The sequence below is a fragment of the Simochromis diagramma genome, unplaced genomic scaffold (genome assembly GCF_900408965.1).
Source record: "Simochromis diagramma unplaced genomic scaffold, fSimDia1.1 OVJJ01000402.1, whole genome shotgun sequence".
Lineage (NCBI taxonomy): Eukaryota > Metazoa > Chordata > Actinopteri > Cichliformes > Cichlidae > Simochromis > Simochromis diagramma.
Window position 1 is genome coordinate 6,360,480 of NW_024386972.1, and position 14,482 is coordinate 6,374,961.

A 14,482-nucleotide genomic window follows, 5' to 3' on the forward strand; every position below is an offset into this window, starting at 1 on the left:
TAAAAGCTAACAGAATCTGAGTCTTTTTTTTTTTTTTTTTTCAAAGTAATATTTATGATACTTTCACACATAAAACAGAAAACTGCAGCTAATGCATTTAATTCTCCTAACTGTGTTTTGTAAAACAATAACGCTGTATGCTCTCATTATCTCGGTGTAGTTCCAGTAAAATCTGATAAATGATAACAGACCAGAAATGATGAGGCTATTAATTGATTGAGTGAGCTCAGCAAATGATTCCCCTGTGTTTCGTCTTCTCTGAGAGCATCTCTGTGTTTAGACTAAACAAACATCTGAAGATGTTAGTGTGTGACCAGCGTTTGGGGAAATTACAAACTCTTTTCTGGTGTTTTATAGACGAGACGTTCATTAGTTACAGCCCAAAATAAGTATCTCCTCTCCATTGCCACGGGCACTCTTGAAAGTTTTGGATCCACTAGCTGTTGTGAAGATGTTTAAGTTTTGGCTGAGGTAAAAGATAAAGGGGCCCACTTTAAATCCAGTTGAGAGGCACTGTTTGAGGACAATATTTTGGACTAACTGTTTTGTTCTGTATCGCAGGAATCTCAGAGCACAGTGGTGCACAATGCTCCCGATGGCGTCAAGGTGAGATGTATGTTTTGTGTTTTGTTGTTTTTATTTCTGTCTGAAAGCCCGACGCAGAGCATCACGCGCACCTGATGGGCTCGATCCTGCCGGATCCTGGCAGCGTTTGATTTCAGCATGTGTCTGTCTCTTTCCTCTGCATCTCAGGGATCAACAGAAAGCAATGCCACCAACGACGAGGAGGAAATGAAAGGTAGGAAAGGTACTCCAGTGTTTTATTCCCTTTATCCTGTTCTCTCTTTCTGTCTCCCATTTAGTGAGTTTTTTTTTTTTTAATTTATTTTTGGACTTGTACTGACTGGCAGGTGTGCTGAGATACGACGCGTGTCTGTCACACTTTTGACTGTGTCTGTCGTGTGTGTATGTGTGTATTTATTGTGTGTCTGGCTGCGTTTTGTATGTGTGTTCTAGCGGACAGTACGGCGCTGAGTCAGGGCAGCGCCACAGAGGAGATGCCCCCACTTCTGCCCTCACCTCAAAGCTCACCTGCCAGTAAGTTTATCCATGGCAACCGGAAAGCTATACGGGCACCTCTAGCCAGGACATAACCCCCCCCCCCCCCCCAAAAACCCCACCACCACCCCACCACCACCCCCCACTCCCACCCTGGCTTTCTGTAGTCACCAGCAATAACGTCTTACATCTCTGAGCCCCCACCCTCACTCTGATCCACCAAGCTTTTTTTTTTTTTTCTTTTAGGGTTCCCACTGGTTTTAGATTTTTGAAATGATTCAACTTTATGTTTGGCTTTTACAAATTTCTGTAGGTTAATTCCAGTTTATTGCATTTTTGATCTTAGTTTGGTAGTTTTAGCATAACGACACCATTTGGCCGTCTCGTAGCAACGGCTTTCCAATTAATGCTGTGTAACACGGCTTAAATAATCAGTTTTTCAACAGGATCATGGGGACACGACAGCACTAGCTTGCTCTGAAAACTATTATTTTCAGTAGCATTTGCTGCACATTGACAAATGACAGATTCCTGTAGAAACAAGTCATTGAATTAAATGACAAATCTTTATTTCCCCAGTAGCAAAACTATTTCTTGGACTCAGGTTTCCATTGAGACATTTCAGTATTCAGATAATTAATAATTAATTAATATTTCATTCCCCGTACCCACAAATGCACAAAAAAAATTTCCTCCCTTTTGCTCTACTCTGTCAAGATGATCCCAAACTGCTTCAATAATTTTAAAAACAGTAAACAGGCAGATTTTAAGTGCTTCAAGCGAAGTCTTCTGACTGTGACCACACGATCAGCATCATGTTCTCTTCGAAAACCACCAAATCACTAAGTCACTGCTTTACATCTTGGGTAATCGGTCAATTGTGTTTTTGGCCTATTGGATTTCACCTCAACAGTGCCACTGCGTTTCCAGATATGAGCAGTTAGTTTATATGCAGTCTTATTGAAATTAGGTTGTAATAAACTGGAATAATCTTTCAGCAGTTATGACAAACATGCTATTTGTTTGTTTTTGTTTTTTTAAGCACACTGACTGCTGACACACTTCCTGCTCTCCATTCTTGCTCGCTGTGTGCGCGCAAGGCAACACAGATATTGTGTAACTTCTTCTAATGGACACTTTAAGGGGAACCTGTTATGCTCCTTTAACACCATCTTGTTTTTAATGCTTTGACTCTACTAAAGTTGTTTTGTGTGATCAATAGTTCATTTCAACCCCCCTTCTTTACGCTAACTTCTTTCTGATTGGCTGCCCCCTGCAAACAGAAGGTTTTGAACAGCGGACGGTGGGGACGGGTGCATCAGACGACCGTTTTAATTGTGTTTTTGATATCATCTAGAACCAAGAGCAGGAAAAAACATATAATTTATTCTGGCTATATGACACTTTGTTTAACATGAGCATCCACTATTGTAACAGACACGGTCTCCTTTAACATCACTGTGCTCTGATCAAACTTTTAAAAAATAACAGACCCCGTCTTATGTTTCTTTTCTTCTCATGTTAACTCTAATAGTGGAAAGTCATTTCAAAAACACAGATTTTTATTGTCATCGGGGCCACTGTGGGAACCCTGAAACCTGTGTGTGTGTGTGTGTGTGTGTGTGCGCGGGCGTGTGTGCGTGTGCGTTTATTTTTTGGTGATGGCTACATCTATCCCCTTGTCCTCCTAATGTGACGGCTCCATCTGGAGGAAGTCTTGCTTACCTTGCGGCTGATCGTCCTAAAGTAGTCGCCCAGTCTCACAGACCTTGCAGCCTGTCTGACTTTAATGGAACCTTGCACGCCATAGAGCGTCACGTCCTCACACCTTCTCAGTCTTCCTGTACTCTTTTTTTGTGTGTGTATTTTTATCTTCTAATTTCTTTTCCATTTCTCTTAATACACCATTCTTCACCAATCAAATTTTCTCTATCATCTTTCCTCTAGTCTGTTGACCTCTTCTCTTCATCCTCCTGCTCTTGCAAGGCAAACTTGCACTAAAGTACAATCTAATCTCTCCCCCTCTCCCTTCCTCCTCCTCCTCCTCTTCTAACTTCTTTCCTGTGTGCATTTTCCACTCCTGCCTTCCTTCCTGAACATGCTAAGTTTCCCCACAGGCATAACTTGAGCAAATAACAAACAATGGCTTCGATCGTCTCTTTGCTCAGTGCTCCAGTTCATCAGAGGAGGCTTAATGTTAATGTGTATTAGCGTTATGAGTAGAGTAGATGTGAGCAGAGCAGGCATTTAACTGACTTCCACATCGCACAGCATCACGATCAGAGCGGCACTGATCTGGCTTCCAGCTACCACCCTGTCCTCATGTCACCCATCTGCATGTCTGTCATAAACGCAATGTTAGCTGTTTCTTTCTTATTCTACCAAATGTACTAACCCACATCACCTTCATCAACCTTTTTTCCCCTGCATGAGCTAAGTGTGTGCGCGTTATGTGTAAATGATCATATTTCTGTCATTTTTGTCTGTTGTCCATCCACATGTTTTTGTTTGTTGACCACCCCTTGTGTGTTTCAGTTCCACCGCATGACGTAAAGCGCATTGCATGGAACAGCACAGGCAACAGCTCCTGCCCCGAGTCTGAACTCTCACAGTCATCCATACCTGCCGCTCCACTAGGGAGCAACACTGTCGCTGCTAAAAGCAACACTAAGCAGAGTAAGAACACATCCGCACTAACTGACTAACTCGGTTTTCCCTGCCATCGCCTCACTGTTACCTGCTGCTCGCTGAAACTCTGCATTCCTTGAGTGTGTTAGTGGGTTTTTTTTGAGTATTTTTTATTTTTTTCAGCTGGTTCTAAATAAGTCGTCTGGTCGCCAGTTTTGCTTCTTTACAGTTAACTTGTCTTGATTTAAGTACCATGTTGAAGTAGTGAAGGCCGATGAGCTTAAACACCCGGGTCAAAAATCCGAAGTAAAGCCTGATTTGCAACAAAACGATGACAGCAAGACTAAAAGAGAAGATTTCCAAAGTTGATAGTGAGACCTGCTATAATGTGTGGCTTGGAGAGGGTGATGCTAACAAAAGGAGAGGAGGCAGAGCTGAAGATGCTAAGATTTTCATTGCGAGTGACTAGAATGGACAGGATTAGAAATGAGGACGTCAGAGGGACGGCTCGGGATGAGCTGTTTGGAAATGAAGTTAGAGAGGCGTGCTTGAAATGGATTGGACATGTGCAGAAGAGTGATGGTGGCTATATTGGAGAATGGAAGGAAGAAGGTAAAGAGGAAGCTGCAGGGGGGTTTCATGGATGTAGTGAAGGAATACATGCAGAGAGCTGGTTTAACTTTTAACCATAGTGTGAGATGGAGGCAGTTAATCTGCTGTGGTGACGCCTAAAGGGAGCAGCTGAAAGAAAAAGAGGTTATTCTGGTTTTGTTGCCCTTCTGAGTATTTCAGGCAGCCAGATGGTGTGTGTGTGATTAAAGGTGTGTTCATGCCTTATTATTGAAGTAATGATACAACTTGTCAGGTGGGGAAAAAAAAGACATTAATGCCCCCTTAATTCAGTGAATCGCGTCAGAAAGCTGTCTTTAACGTCACATGTATAGAAACATGCCAGATCATTTACACCAGTAGTAGATGGCAAGAACTTTTATAGCAAATTGTATTATTAAACTACAATTTCTTAGTAATAATCTCTGAAATCGTAATAGGCAGCCATTAGATATGGCAGTGATTTTCAAATTATGTGGGTGCACCATAGATGAGAAAAACATGGAAAATGAATAAGATGAATGAATGAATATGATTTTATTTTTCACAGCAAAAATAAATGTGAATTTCCCAAGTGTCTGTCATGCTGATCTTTATTTCACTTTTTACATCATTAGTAACAGAAATTGTGGTTTTTGAGGTGTGAATTCATTTTTTTTTTTCCTCCTGAAGTGGGGCATGCAACACAGTTTTTGTGAACTACTAACATAAAATGACCTAGATAATACTGTAATACTGTATAGTAGCAGTAATCCTGACAATGCAGGTGAAAGGATGTTTAGCGATTATTTACTACAAACCCTTGATATTTGTTGTTTAAGTGCTCCGAGTAATGAAATAAAACTTCGTTGGAGTGTCTGTATTGTTTCTGCTTTTCATCTTAAAAGTAGAAGGAACAACTTAACAACTACACGAGTCAAGATAAGCTGTAGCGCTCATGCTGATTTTAATAACCAAGCATGTCGTCTGGCCCATCAGTGTGGTTCACTGATGTGTTTAGAAATCAGTAGAGCTTTTAAGGCACAGAATAAAATGCAGTGCTCTCGGTTTATTGCTGGTTTTAGTGTTTTTCATAGAATTTGTTGACTAGAAGAAAATATCGCTTGATTGATTTTGTGGAGAGGAGGGTTGTACCACGTGTAATCTCTTCATTTGGTTTTACTGTTACTTTAAAAGTGTGTGAGGCACTTTACACTGAATAACAACTAGCATAAATAAATGGTAAACTTGTAGGTTCATGGCTTGTTTGGTGTGGAACAGATGTTAACTAAGAACATATAAAGAAACTTAAAGAGGAAAGGGATTGAAGTTGATCAGACTGTTACTGTTAATCAGTTCATGGAATAGCTGAGGGAATAAAACCATCAAAGTCTGGCAAGTTTGCTCACTTGTGCCTCTAACAGTTGGTCATAGCAGGAGAAAGCTAAGTGGGCCTCGAGTGAGGAAGGCTGTGATCTCTACTAGCGGAGTTGTTGCTTCTGTTTGGTTGGCAGTGTGTGCTCACAGCGGAGAGTCGTGTTCAGTCAGTTGTTGTGTCGTAGCAAAGGCGAGAAGCTGAGCGAGAGACAGCGATGGGGGTCGAGCTCCGGTGACGAGGCAGCTTTTGGATCCGGGCGACCAGGTTAAAGAGGGGACTTGAGCCGTAGCCACAGAGGAAGAGCGCGTGAAGGAAGGCAGGAGCTGAAGCGATGAGACAAAATGTCATTGTGCAGAAACCCACCACACTGTTATTGTCTCACCTTCCAACTGGCATCTCACCAGCTGCCATCTGTTTGCCTCTTTCTGTCTCTTGTTCTGTCTGCAGCTCGTAAACAGGAGATCATCAAGATTACGGAGCAGCTGATTGAAGCAATCAACAATGGAGATTTCGATGCCTACACGTGAGTACAACTGTGTGTAGAAGTGAAAAGCAGCAGATGCTTTCTGTGAGTGAAAACGAGTGCAATTTGGTAACAGGCTCATCTTGTTTTCGTTTTTTTCATGTTCAGGAGGATTTGCGATCCTGGACTCACCTCTTTCGAACCAGAGGCTCTGGGAAACCTGGTGGAGGGCATGGACTTTCACAAATTCTACTTTGAAAACTGTGAGTCTTCTTCTTTACTTGCATAATATACCGTTTATTTTAAGGGGTTTGAAATACCAGGCAAGTTAGGATATAGCAAGAATAGTTGACAGTGTGGATAAACTCCACTATTGGACTATTTATAACTGCAACTCATCATTATTTCATTATTTAAAGAAAAGAAGCTCCGCTCATACAGCTTTGGTGGCTCTTTCAAGTTAGTTGTAAACAGAATTATGTCCAATAAATAAAAGGGAAATTGTTGAATTTTGAAGGTCAAGATTCCTGATTTAAGCAGGAAAATGTAACCGTGATGATGGTACACATCCAGTCCCTCATTTTTCTGTCAATCCACAGCCTGAACTAGTGTTCAGCCCTTAGTTAAGACGAGTATCTGTCAAAAATGGTTGTGATTGTGTTTTTAAAATATTTATTTTAAGGATTTAAATATGAAAAAATAAATTCTAAATAAAAGTGCATAAAAAAAATAAAAAAAAGAACAATGATCTCAAGAATTCAAAGCTACGACAACTCTTGTAGTATTCCTTGACCAACACCTTTTGGTCAGCCTTTTTTTTTTTTTTTTTTTTTTTTTTTTTTTTAAATCAAGCAAACAAACAAATAACAGAAGAATACACTATACAGTATTAGTACCAGGCATTAAAGCATGTAGTGAGGTACACTGTAGACTCCTATAGGTAAAGCTGGCAAGTCTGGTAACTGCACAGTTTATGGGACGAGATGTTCTTCCAGTAATAGCTGAATTGTTCCCAGTGAATGTCAAAGAGTCAAAGAGTATTTTTGCTTGGCTGTCAGTGTGAGTTAATCCTGTGGTGTCTCTGTATCCAGTGAGGGCTGTGATCCATAGACTGTAAGTGAAATATGAACACAGCCACACTGAAATCATGTATGCATGAGAAGTTGAAGGGCTAAGCTTTGTTAGCATGGTGCATTCATGGACTGTTGCATCACATCAACACAGAAAACTGACATACACGTAAATGGCATACTGTAACATAAAAAGACGAGAGGTCCACTGAAGTGACTTGAATAGTTTCAGTGAGCCAAGCCCTTAATATTTACAGTTTACGTCCTAATAAATACTAATGGGTGATTTCACGGTTTACATTAAAAAATGAAGGGGAAATCAGCTATACACACCAATTTATGCCAGGCTTAAATATGGTTGTTTCACCTTTTAACGTGAGGAAACTTCAGGTACGACCCGATTATGGATTGAAGGAACTGCAGCTCATTTGTCATGCTTGGAGGTCGCTGCTGACCATGGACATATCTTCTACTTTGTGCAGTGTTGAGCAAAAACAGCAAGCCCGTGCATACCACCCTGCTCAACCCACACGTGCACCTGATCGGCGAGGACGCCGCGTGCATCGCCTACATCCGGCTCACACAGTTCGTGGATTCCACCGGCCGCCCCCGTTCCAGCCAATCAGAGGAGACCAGAGTGTGGCATCGCCGCGATGGCAAGTGGCTTAACGTCCACTTCCACTGCTCTGGAGCGCCTGCTGCACCACTACAGTGATCAGGTACACATCCTTACTCCTCACAAGAGTTTATTTTTTTTTGTTGTTTCTGCATTACTGGGTTAAACATGATCGGTTACAGAAAAGTCTAAATAGTCCACAGGAGACAGTTTTAAATATTTAAAATATATATATTTTTTTAATATTTTTAGTAATGTTGAGACATCCCAGTAGTCACATCCAGCTGGGAATCTCTGCTGCAGGCAGACCAAAAATGCCCCCTGAAACTACCCCTGGACCCTTGATCATTTTAATCTTGTATTGTTTTTCCCTAATGTGACTTTATTTAGTGTATCTGATATCAACAGGTTGGTGTTGTTTCCTCAACTTCAAATTAATGGTGCTTCATGGACTATTTCAACTGGCTTAAATAAGGCTTGGTTTGGTGTTATGGGATGGAAGGAAAGGAGAAAAGGTTAGAAGGGAAGGAAAGAAGGAAAACTGATAGGGATGAAAGATGAAAAGAAGGTAGAAATGAAGTTTTGGGAAGAATTGGGAAGGAAGATAGGAAAAAAGGAAGTGATGATGATGGATGATGGAAGGACTTGTTGGACTATTATTCGAATTTTTTTTTTTTTTTTTTTTAATCATCAACTGTTATCTGTGGCCGTTTTCCTGCCCATCTGTGGCCAAACTCTTGAGATCAAGAATCTGGCCACAGATGGGCAGTGACAGGAAAAGCTGAACCTCCTGGAGAAAACTAGCACAAAGTAGCACAAGCCTCCAGTCTAACTCCACGCTAAAGGGCCCTATCAAGGTCCGAACACAGGACTGTCTGCTGTGAGGCAACAGTGATAACTGCTGCGCCACCAAAATGGAAAATCTGATCAAATTTAAGCAAAAAGAAGAGAAATCTGGGTTAGATTTAGGCGAAGATGGTTATCAGTAAATCAGATGCTTTGACAGGAGTAAGAACTTAAGTTAAAGAAAAGCCTTTCTGGCAGAAAGCCTTGAAGACACACCTGCCATCCCTAGGTTGCAAAAATGTGATTGGTTCATTTCAGTGATAGTCCTGGAGCAGCACTGACTGTGATGTTGTAAGAAAAACACAAACTTAGTGAAACAACAAAAATAAGAACCAGCAATAAACTCAAACTATTCTTGGAACTGTTTACATTCTGATGATTCCAGCTGTGGTACCAACCTATCCTCTCTCCTCTCCCCTCCCCTCCCAGTGGTCCTGAGCCTCCAGTCTACTGGAGTGTGTGTTTTGGGGGGCAGTGTTTTTTCAGCGAGCGTGTTTAAGAGGTCCGTCCTCTGCGTGGATTGGCTAGTGCCAGGAGCCCGGCCGGGCGAGATCGCATCCCTCTCCACGATACCAACCAATCCTGTCCCTCCTTTGACCTGCTGGGGGCTGGCTGAACACAAGACTCCGCCCCCATGGGATGATGCATGCATCTGGCGCCTGATTGGAGGGCGCGTCTTTGCCCTCTGTCCCTCCCCTGGCAGCCATCTTTTTTCTGCCCGCGCGAGATGAGACGTCCTGGGGGAGCAGAGGATTTACAGTTGAACTTGTGACAGTTTATGAGTATGAGTTATGAATATACTGTGTAAATTATGACTAGATGTACCAGAAAAACCACCAAAACCCAACCAAGCATTTATATTCACTATCTAATAACGGAGGAACAGGGAGGAGTGTCAAGTTAGCAGCTGAGATTTTGGTCACATTAGGGATTACTGGGTAGAAACTGCTCACTACCTGGACTGTTGCTGTTAAGATGTAGGGAGATTTTTAGTTTGTTATTTCCCCCACTGAATTAAAGAGGGAAAAACAAATCAGGTTGGCTCAGTCAGACAGTCGATGACCAGAGAAACTTGATATCAAAAACATGACGCACCAAAGTGTAGAACTTTAGGCTTTTTACGTGTTTGTGTGCTTGTTTAATTATTATTTTGTTTGTTTGTTTGTTTTTTCACCAGAATGGAAACTGTGTTATTGTGGGGGTGGGGGGGTGGTATGTGTTCTGTTGCATTTTTAGCGTCCTGATCCCTTTTGCGTTCCTGTGAATAACCGGAGCCTTTTCGCTTCATTATGTTTTCTGGCTCCTTTTTAAAGCAGCTGAGTTTTTGTTGTTTTTTGGTTTTTAAAAATGAGGGATTTTTATTGTGCAAATTTAAAGCTAACCTTAGCTGCTAGCAGGTTCTGTTATGTCTATATGCAGTGGAGGGAGAGAGTGGGCTGCTGCTGCCGCCTCTCCCTCATTAATCCCTTCCCGCCTCTCTTCTCTCTTTTAACCAGTTTCTTTTTTAACCTTCCCTCCCACGCTGTTTCTCTGCTTTCTGCAAGGCCCTGGTTTGTTTATAATCACTGTGTAAATACAGTGTATGTATAGATATATGTAGAAAAGTGTAATATATGTACATGTATCTAAGAGACACTCATCCTGTGCACTTGGGCAGTGGGAATCACCCCATGACCTCTGTGACCTCCCCGAGTAGATTAGGAGCAACATTTGTTGTTGGGTTTTGTTTTCCCCTGTAATTTAAATTTTCCAACCGATCACGACAAACATGAATACACACGCTTGTGTAGGCTACCAGCTTTAGATCCATGGCCGTACGACTGTTTTTTGTTTGGGTTTTTGTTTTTTTTTTTGAGACGGGGAATAAAAATAAAATAAAAATAACAGGTTGAAAAGTAGTTTGAACACCCCTCCCCCCAAATTCAGCCTAATAGATGCATATTTAGATATGAAGACCTTCATAATAGTGTCGTTAGTCCTGATCCCACAATGCTGTGAGCCATCTTTTCATATCATATTATGCACACGCGCACGCCTGGTGGTGTTTTTAAGCTGTGTAACATATCCACACCGCTGCTGCAACCATCGGCGCCGCCCTCGCCGTGCTGCTTAATCGTCTCCATCCATGTGCGACAGTTGTATCCGAAACCGTCCCCACCCCCCAACCTGCAAGGTGTCCGCCTCCCCCTCCCTCTGTGTTCAGACTCTGCTCTTGAGATGTTTATTTGTACCTCTCTCTCTCTCTCTGTTGTTTCCGTGTTACTGGTTTGAGTTCTTTCGTTGTTGTTGCTGTTAACTTTGTCGTTTTGGTAATTTGCCGATCTGCCAAGCTGGAGTTCTGCACTGTCCCTCGCACACAGGAATTTAAAAAAAAAAAAAAAAAAAAAAGGGAAAAGAGGGAAGCAGTAAAGACAAAATGAAATGATAGATATTGATCAGGACTAAATTATTTATTTATCTAATCTACCCTTGGTGGTTTTAAATCGTGCCTGCTCAGTCGGGAGGAGTTTTGAGAAAGTTCTGGTGTGGGCGTGCAGGTTTTTGGGACCTACACATGTCACGAAGCAGAGCGGGAAGACCTAGTTATATGCATGTTTCAGTTACACATTTCTACCATGTACCTACCGGAATACGGATGGAGCTAGTGTTAATATATGATATTTGCATCTTTTGAAATATGAATTTCCTCCATCCAGAATGTTTAATAGGTGACATGAAAAATATTTGAAAAAAAAGCAAAATTTAAAGAAAAAAAATAGATTCAGGAGCCGTAGCTTGGTATGAGGCCCTCGATGTTTTCCCTGCGTTGTAATGATATAATATTGGGCTGCGCTTTCTCCCCAGCCTTCACATGGATGCTGGAGTTTTTTTGCATGATCATGATGTACAATGAAATACAACCATGAATTGACGACTATCAAGTGTTTGTCTGAGTGTTAGTTGGTCTTCATCATAGCTTTGTTATTCTTCAAACTTGGATCTTGAAAGTATTTAATAAAAATACTATTTCAGCACTGGTTTGTCTTTAGAGTCATTTATTATCGTGAGGACTTTCACAGAGTGCTTCAACACAAGCCGATGTCAATACGATGCACTCATCTGTCGCTTTAAGTACACCACGTTAGTACAGATGGATTCCTGTCCTTTGTGGCAAACATTCCTCTTAGATTTTGGTCCATATTGACATGACAGCATCACACAGCTGCTGCACATCTATGACGATTCTGGTGACTGGAGGCTTTTTGAGTACAGTGAACTCACTGTCATGTTCAAGAAGTCAGTTTGATATGATCAAAGCTTTCTGACATGACATGTTATCCTGCTGGAAGCAGCCATCAGAAGAAGGCAACACTGAGGTCAAATGGATGGACGTGGGGTATTCTTCGGTATTTAAACTATGCTTAATTGGTATTAAAGCCCCCAAAAGTGTGCCAAACAGTGCACACTACACCAACACCACCCTGAACTATAAGTACAAATTAGGATGGATCCAATTTTTACACCAAATTCTGACCCTACCATTCAAGTATTACAGCCGAAGGGACTTTTCAGACCGCACAGATCAGTCTTATATTGCCCAATTTTGGCAATTCAGTACAACTTGTAGCCTCAGCTTCCTGTTTTGTTTTAGCTGACACGACTGGCAGCTGGTGTGATCTTTGCTGCTGTAGCCCATGCGCTTTAATAAACGTTTGATGTGTTATACGTCCAGAGACACTCCTGCTTACCTTGGTTGGAATGAGTGGTTTGTGTCTAATCTGGCCATTCGCCTCTGAGATCAACAGGCATTTTCACCAAGAGAGTTGCCACACACTGAATAGTTTCTTTTTTTAATCAGACTGTTATTTGTAAACCTAAAGATAGTTGTGTGCAGATCAGGGTGGACCACTTAAATCCTTTCTTTTCCTTTCTGATGGTCAGTTTGGACTTCAGCAGGTTGTCTTGACCAGGTGTAATGTGCTAAAATGCATTGGTTTGCATTGGCCCCAGAGGATAATAATGCTATACTGTTGACCTGTTTTTCATTCAATTCAACTTAGGTTCTTTTTTGTTGCTATTTTTTTTTTTTTTTAACCTCATGAAAGCCACTGTCATATGGAAACATTTTTGTCCTTTCTCTTAAAAAGAAAAAAAATCTTAGTAGAAAGGTATCCATCGCTTGCACTCCATCCATTCCCAGACAGAGGAACCTGCCAAAAACCCTTTGTGTTTACCCAGTGTGCTTTCTGTCACCATGGTCGCTCATACTTGTCCTGAAATCACCAAATTTGGCGCTAATAGAGATGTAACACACTTTGCAGATTATGTAACACTGCAACATTGATTAGTTATGCTGAAAATCTCTGCTCCCATACTCACTTTTGGGGAATTTTAGGAAGGATACTAGTTTGTCCCAGGCGATGTTAAGCAAGGAGACACTGGCTTGCTGCAGGAGGAAGATTTTGATTAGAGCAGAGTTAAACAAACTGGCAGTAGGTTGTGTGTCACTGGTTGGCAGGATGCACTGAGCAACAACAGCTGGCATAATATTTGCCCTCTGTGCAGGACTGTCATCGCATCACGAATTCAGATTAAGCCCCGAGTAACACTGCAAAGCCTGCAGGCCATTAACATACATACAGACTAAAGCAATCGCTGCTCAACAGATAGTGCAGCTTCCCTTCTCACCACTTCAGCCTTTACCATTTTCCAGTGGTCTTATTTGAGCCGAACACTGAAGTGTTGAGTAATGATTCAGCTTCATTTAAAAAGGTTTTGTGCTGTTATTTATGATGGTCCCGGTTATTTTAAGGGTCTGGCTTGTGTGTGTGTGTGTGAATCTGGGATGTAGGACAGCTCCCCCTGGTTCCTTTGCTTTCTGTGTGATTAATGAGAAGAGCTCTGCAGTTGGTTAACTTCCACACTTATACTTACTTTATCAAAGACATAGAAAGGGAGGAACTCTGGAGGGAATGTGTCTTGTTAGCTCTCTCTGACCTCTGACTTTTTAGTGCCTATGAAATTGGGAGAAAAGCCAGAACAAGTCTCCTGAATGTAAATTACTTTTGACTTTGAGGTCTGAAAGGACTTTTCCCCGTCTTTCATTCTTTCATCTCAGAGTTTGTAAAAGTCTTTTCAATCATGCTCAGCTTTTGTGGCAAGGTGATCCTGCAAAATGCTTGTAACTACTTAAAAAACATCATATAAAATCACACATTTGCCACCGAGGCGTGCCGGTATCCAGTCCACAAACCCGCTCCACCCATTTCGGTTGTTGTCAGCCTCGCACAAACAAAATCCCTCAGCCTAAGGTGGTAACCACTGATGTCACTACCACTAGAAACTCACCAGTGACTCATAGATACAGCCCACAGATTCTATCCACTGTGAGTTTATTTGGTTAGTTTGCAAAACTGGAATCGTTTTAAAATATAAGTTTTAAAAATAATAGTGAGAAAAGAGCAAATGTCCCAGCTTTCAACATCAAGTGTCAAGGTCAAATATGTGTGCTCACTGACTGCAAGTCCCAAAAGTCAGCACATCAAAGAGTACAAAATGCTTTTAAAGTTTTAAAGTGCTTTTAAAGCATTTACTGGGGACAGTTACAGGGACATAAAAACTGAAATTTGACAAAAACCACTTAAAAGGTTTGCTGACTTCACCCCAAAATAATGTTTTTAAACTCTTTTTAACCCCTAAAAGTTAAACTTGTTCCACTATCTTTGCTGTTGCAGAGTTCTCTTTTAGATTTCAGTGTCTCTGGCAGTACAAAAAAGCAAAGTTTCAAAGGCTATCACAGGAAACAGCACAGCTAAGGAGGGGAAGTTGTATGTGTGTTAGAATAAATTCGGTAT

General features: G+C 41.4%; 1 protein-coding gene across 14 annotated transcripts in view; it reads left to right on the plus strand.

Annotated features, from left to right (window-relative positions):
* LOC120738212 (calcium/calmodulin-dependent protein kinase type II subunit gamma) overlaps positions 1–11,662 on the plus strand; it is a 39,857-nt gene extending 28,195 nt beyond the window's left edge. For 4 of the 14 annotated variants that reach the window (XM_040039384.1, XM_040039388.1, XM_040039386.1 and 1 more), the window contains 8 exons: positions 562–606; positions 754–808; positions 1,018–1,098; positions 3,595–3,735; positions 6,101–6,176; positions 6,285–6,379; positions 7,669–7,905; positions 9,078–11,662. In XM_040039384.1, the coding sequence (XP_039895318.1) occupies positions 562–606; positions 754–808; positions 1,018–1,098; positions 3,595–3,735; positions 6,101–6,176; positions 6,285–6,379; positions 7,669–7,901 (726 nt within the window). In that variant the 3' untranslated portion in view covers positions 7,902–7,905; positions 9,078–11,662. The remainder of the gene's footprint in view (positions 1–561; positions 607–753; positions 809–1,017; positions 1,099–3,594; positions 3,736–6,100; positions 6,177–6,284; positions 6,380–7,668; positions 7,906–9,077) is intronic. The other 10 variants (XM_040039394.1, XM_040039397.1, XM_040039395.1 and 7 more) reach the window with 5 other exon arrangements.
* The last annotated feature ends 2,820 nt before the right edge of the window (positions 11,663–14,482 follow it).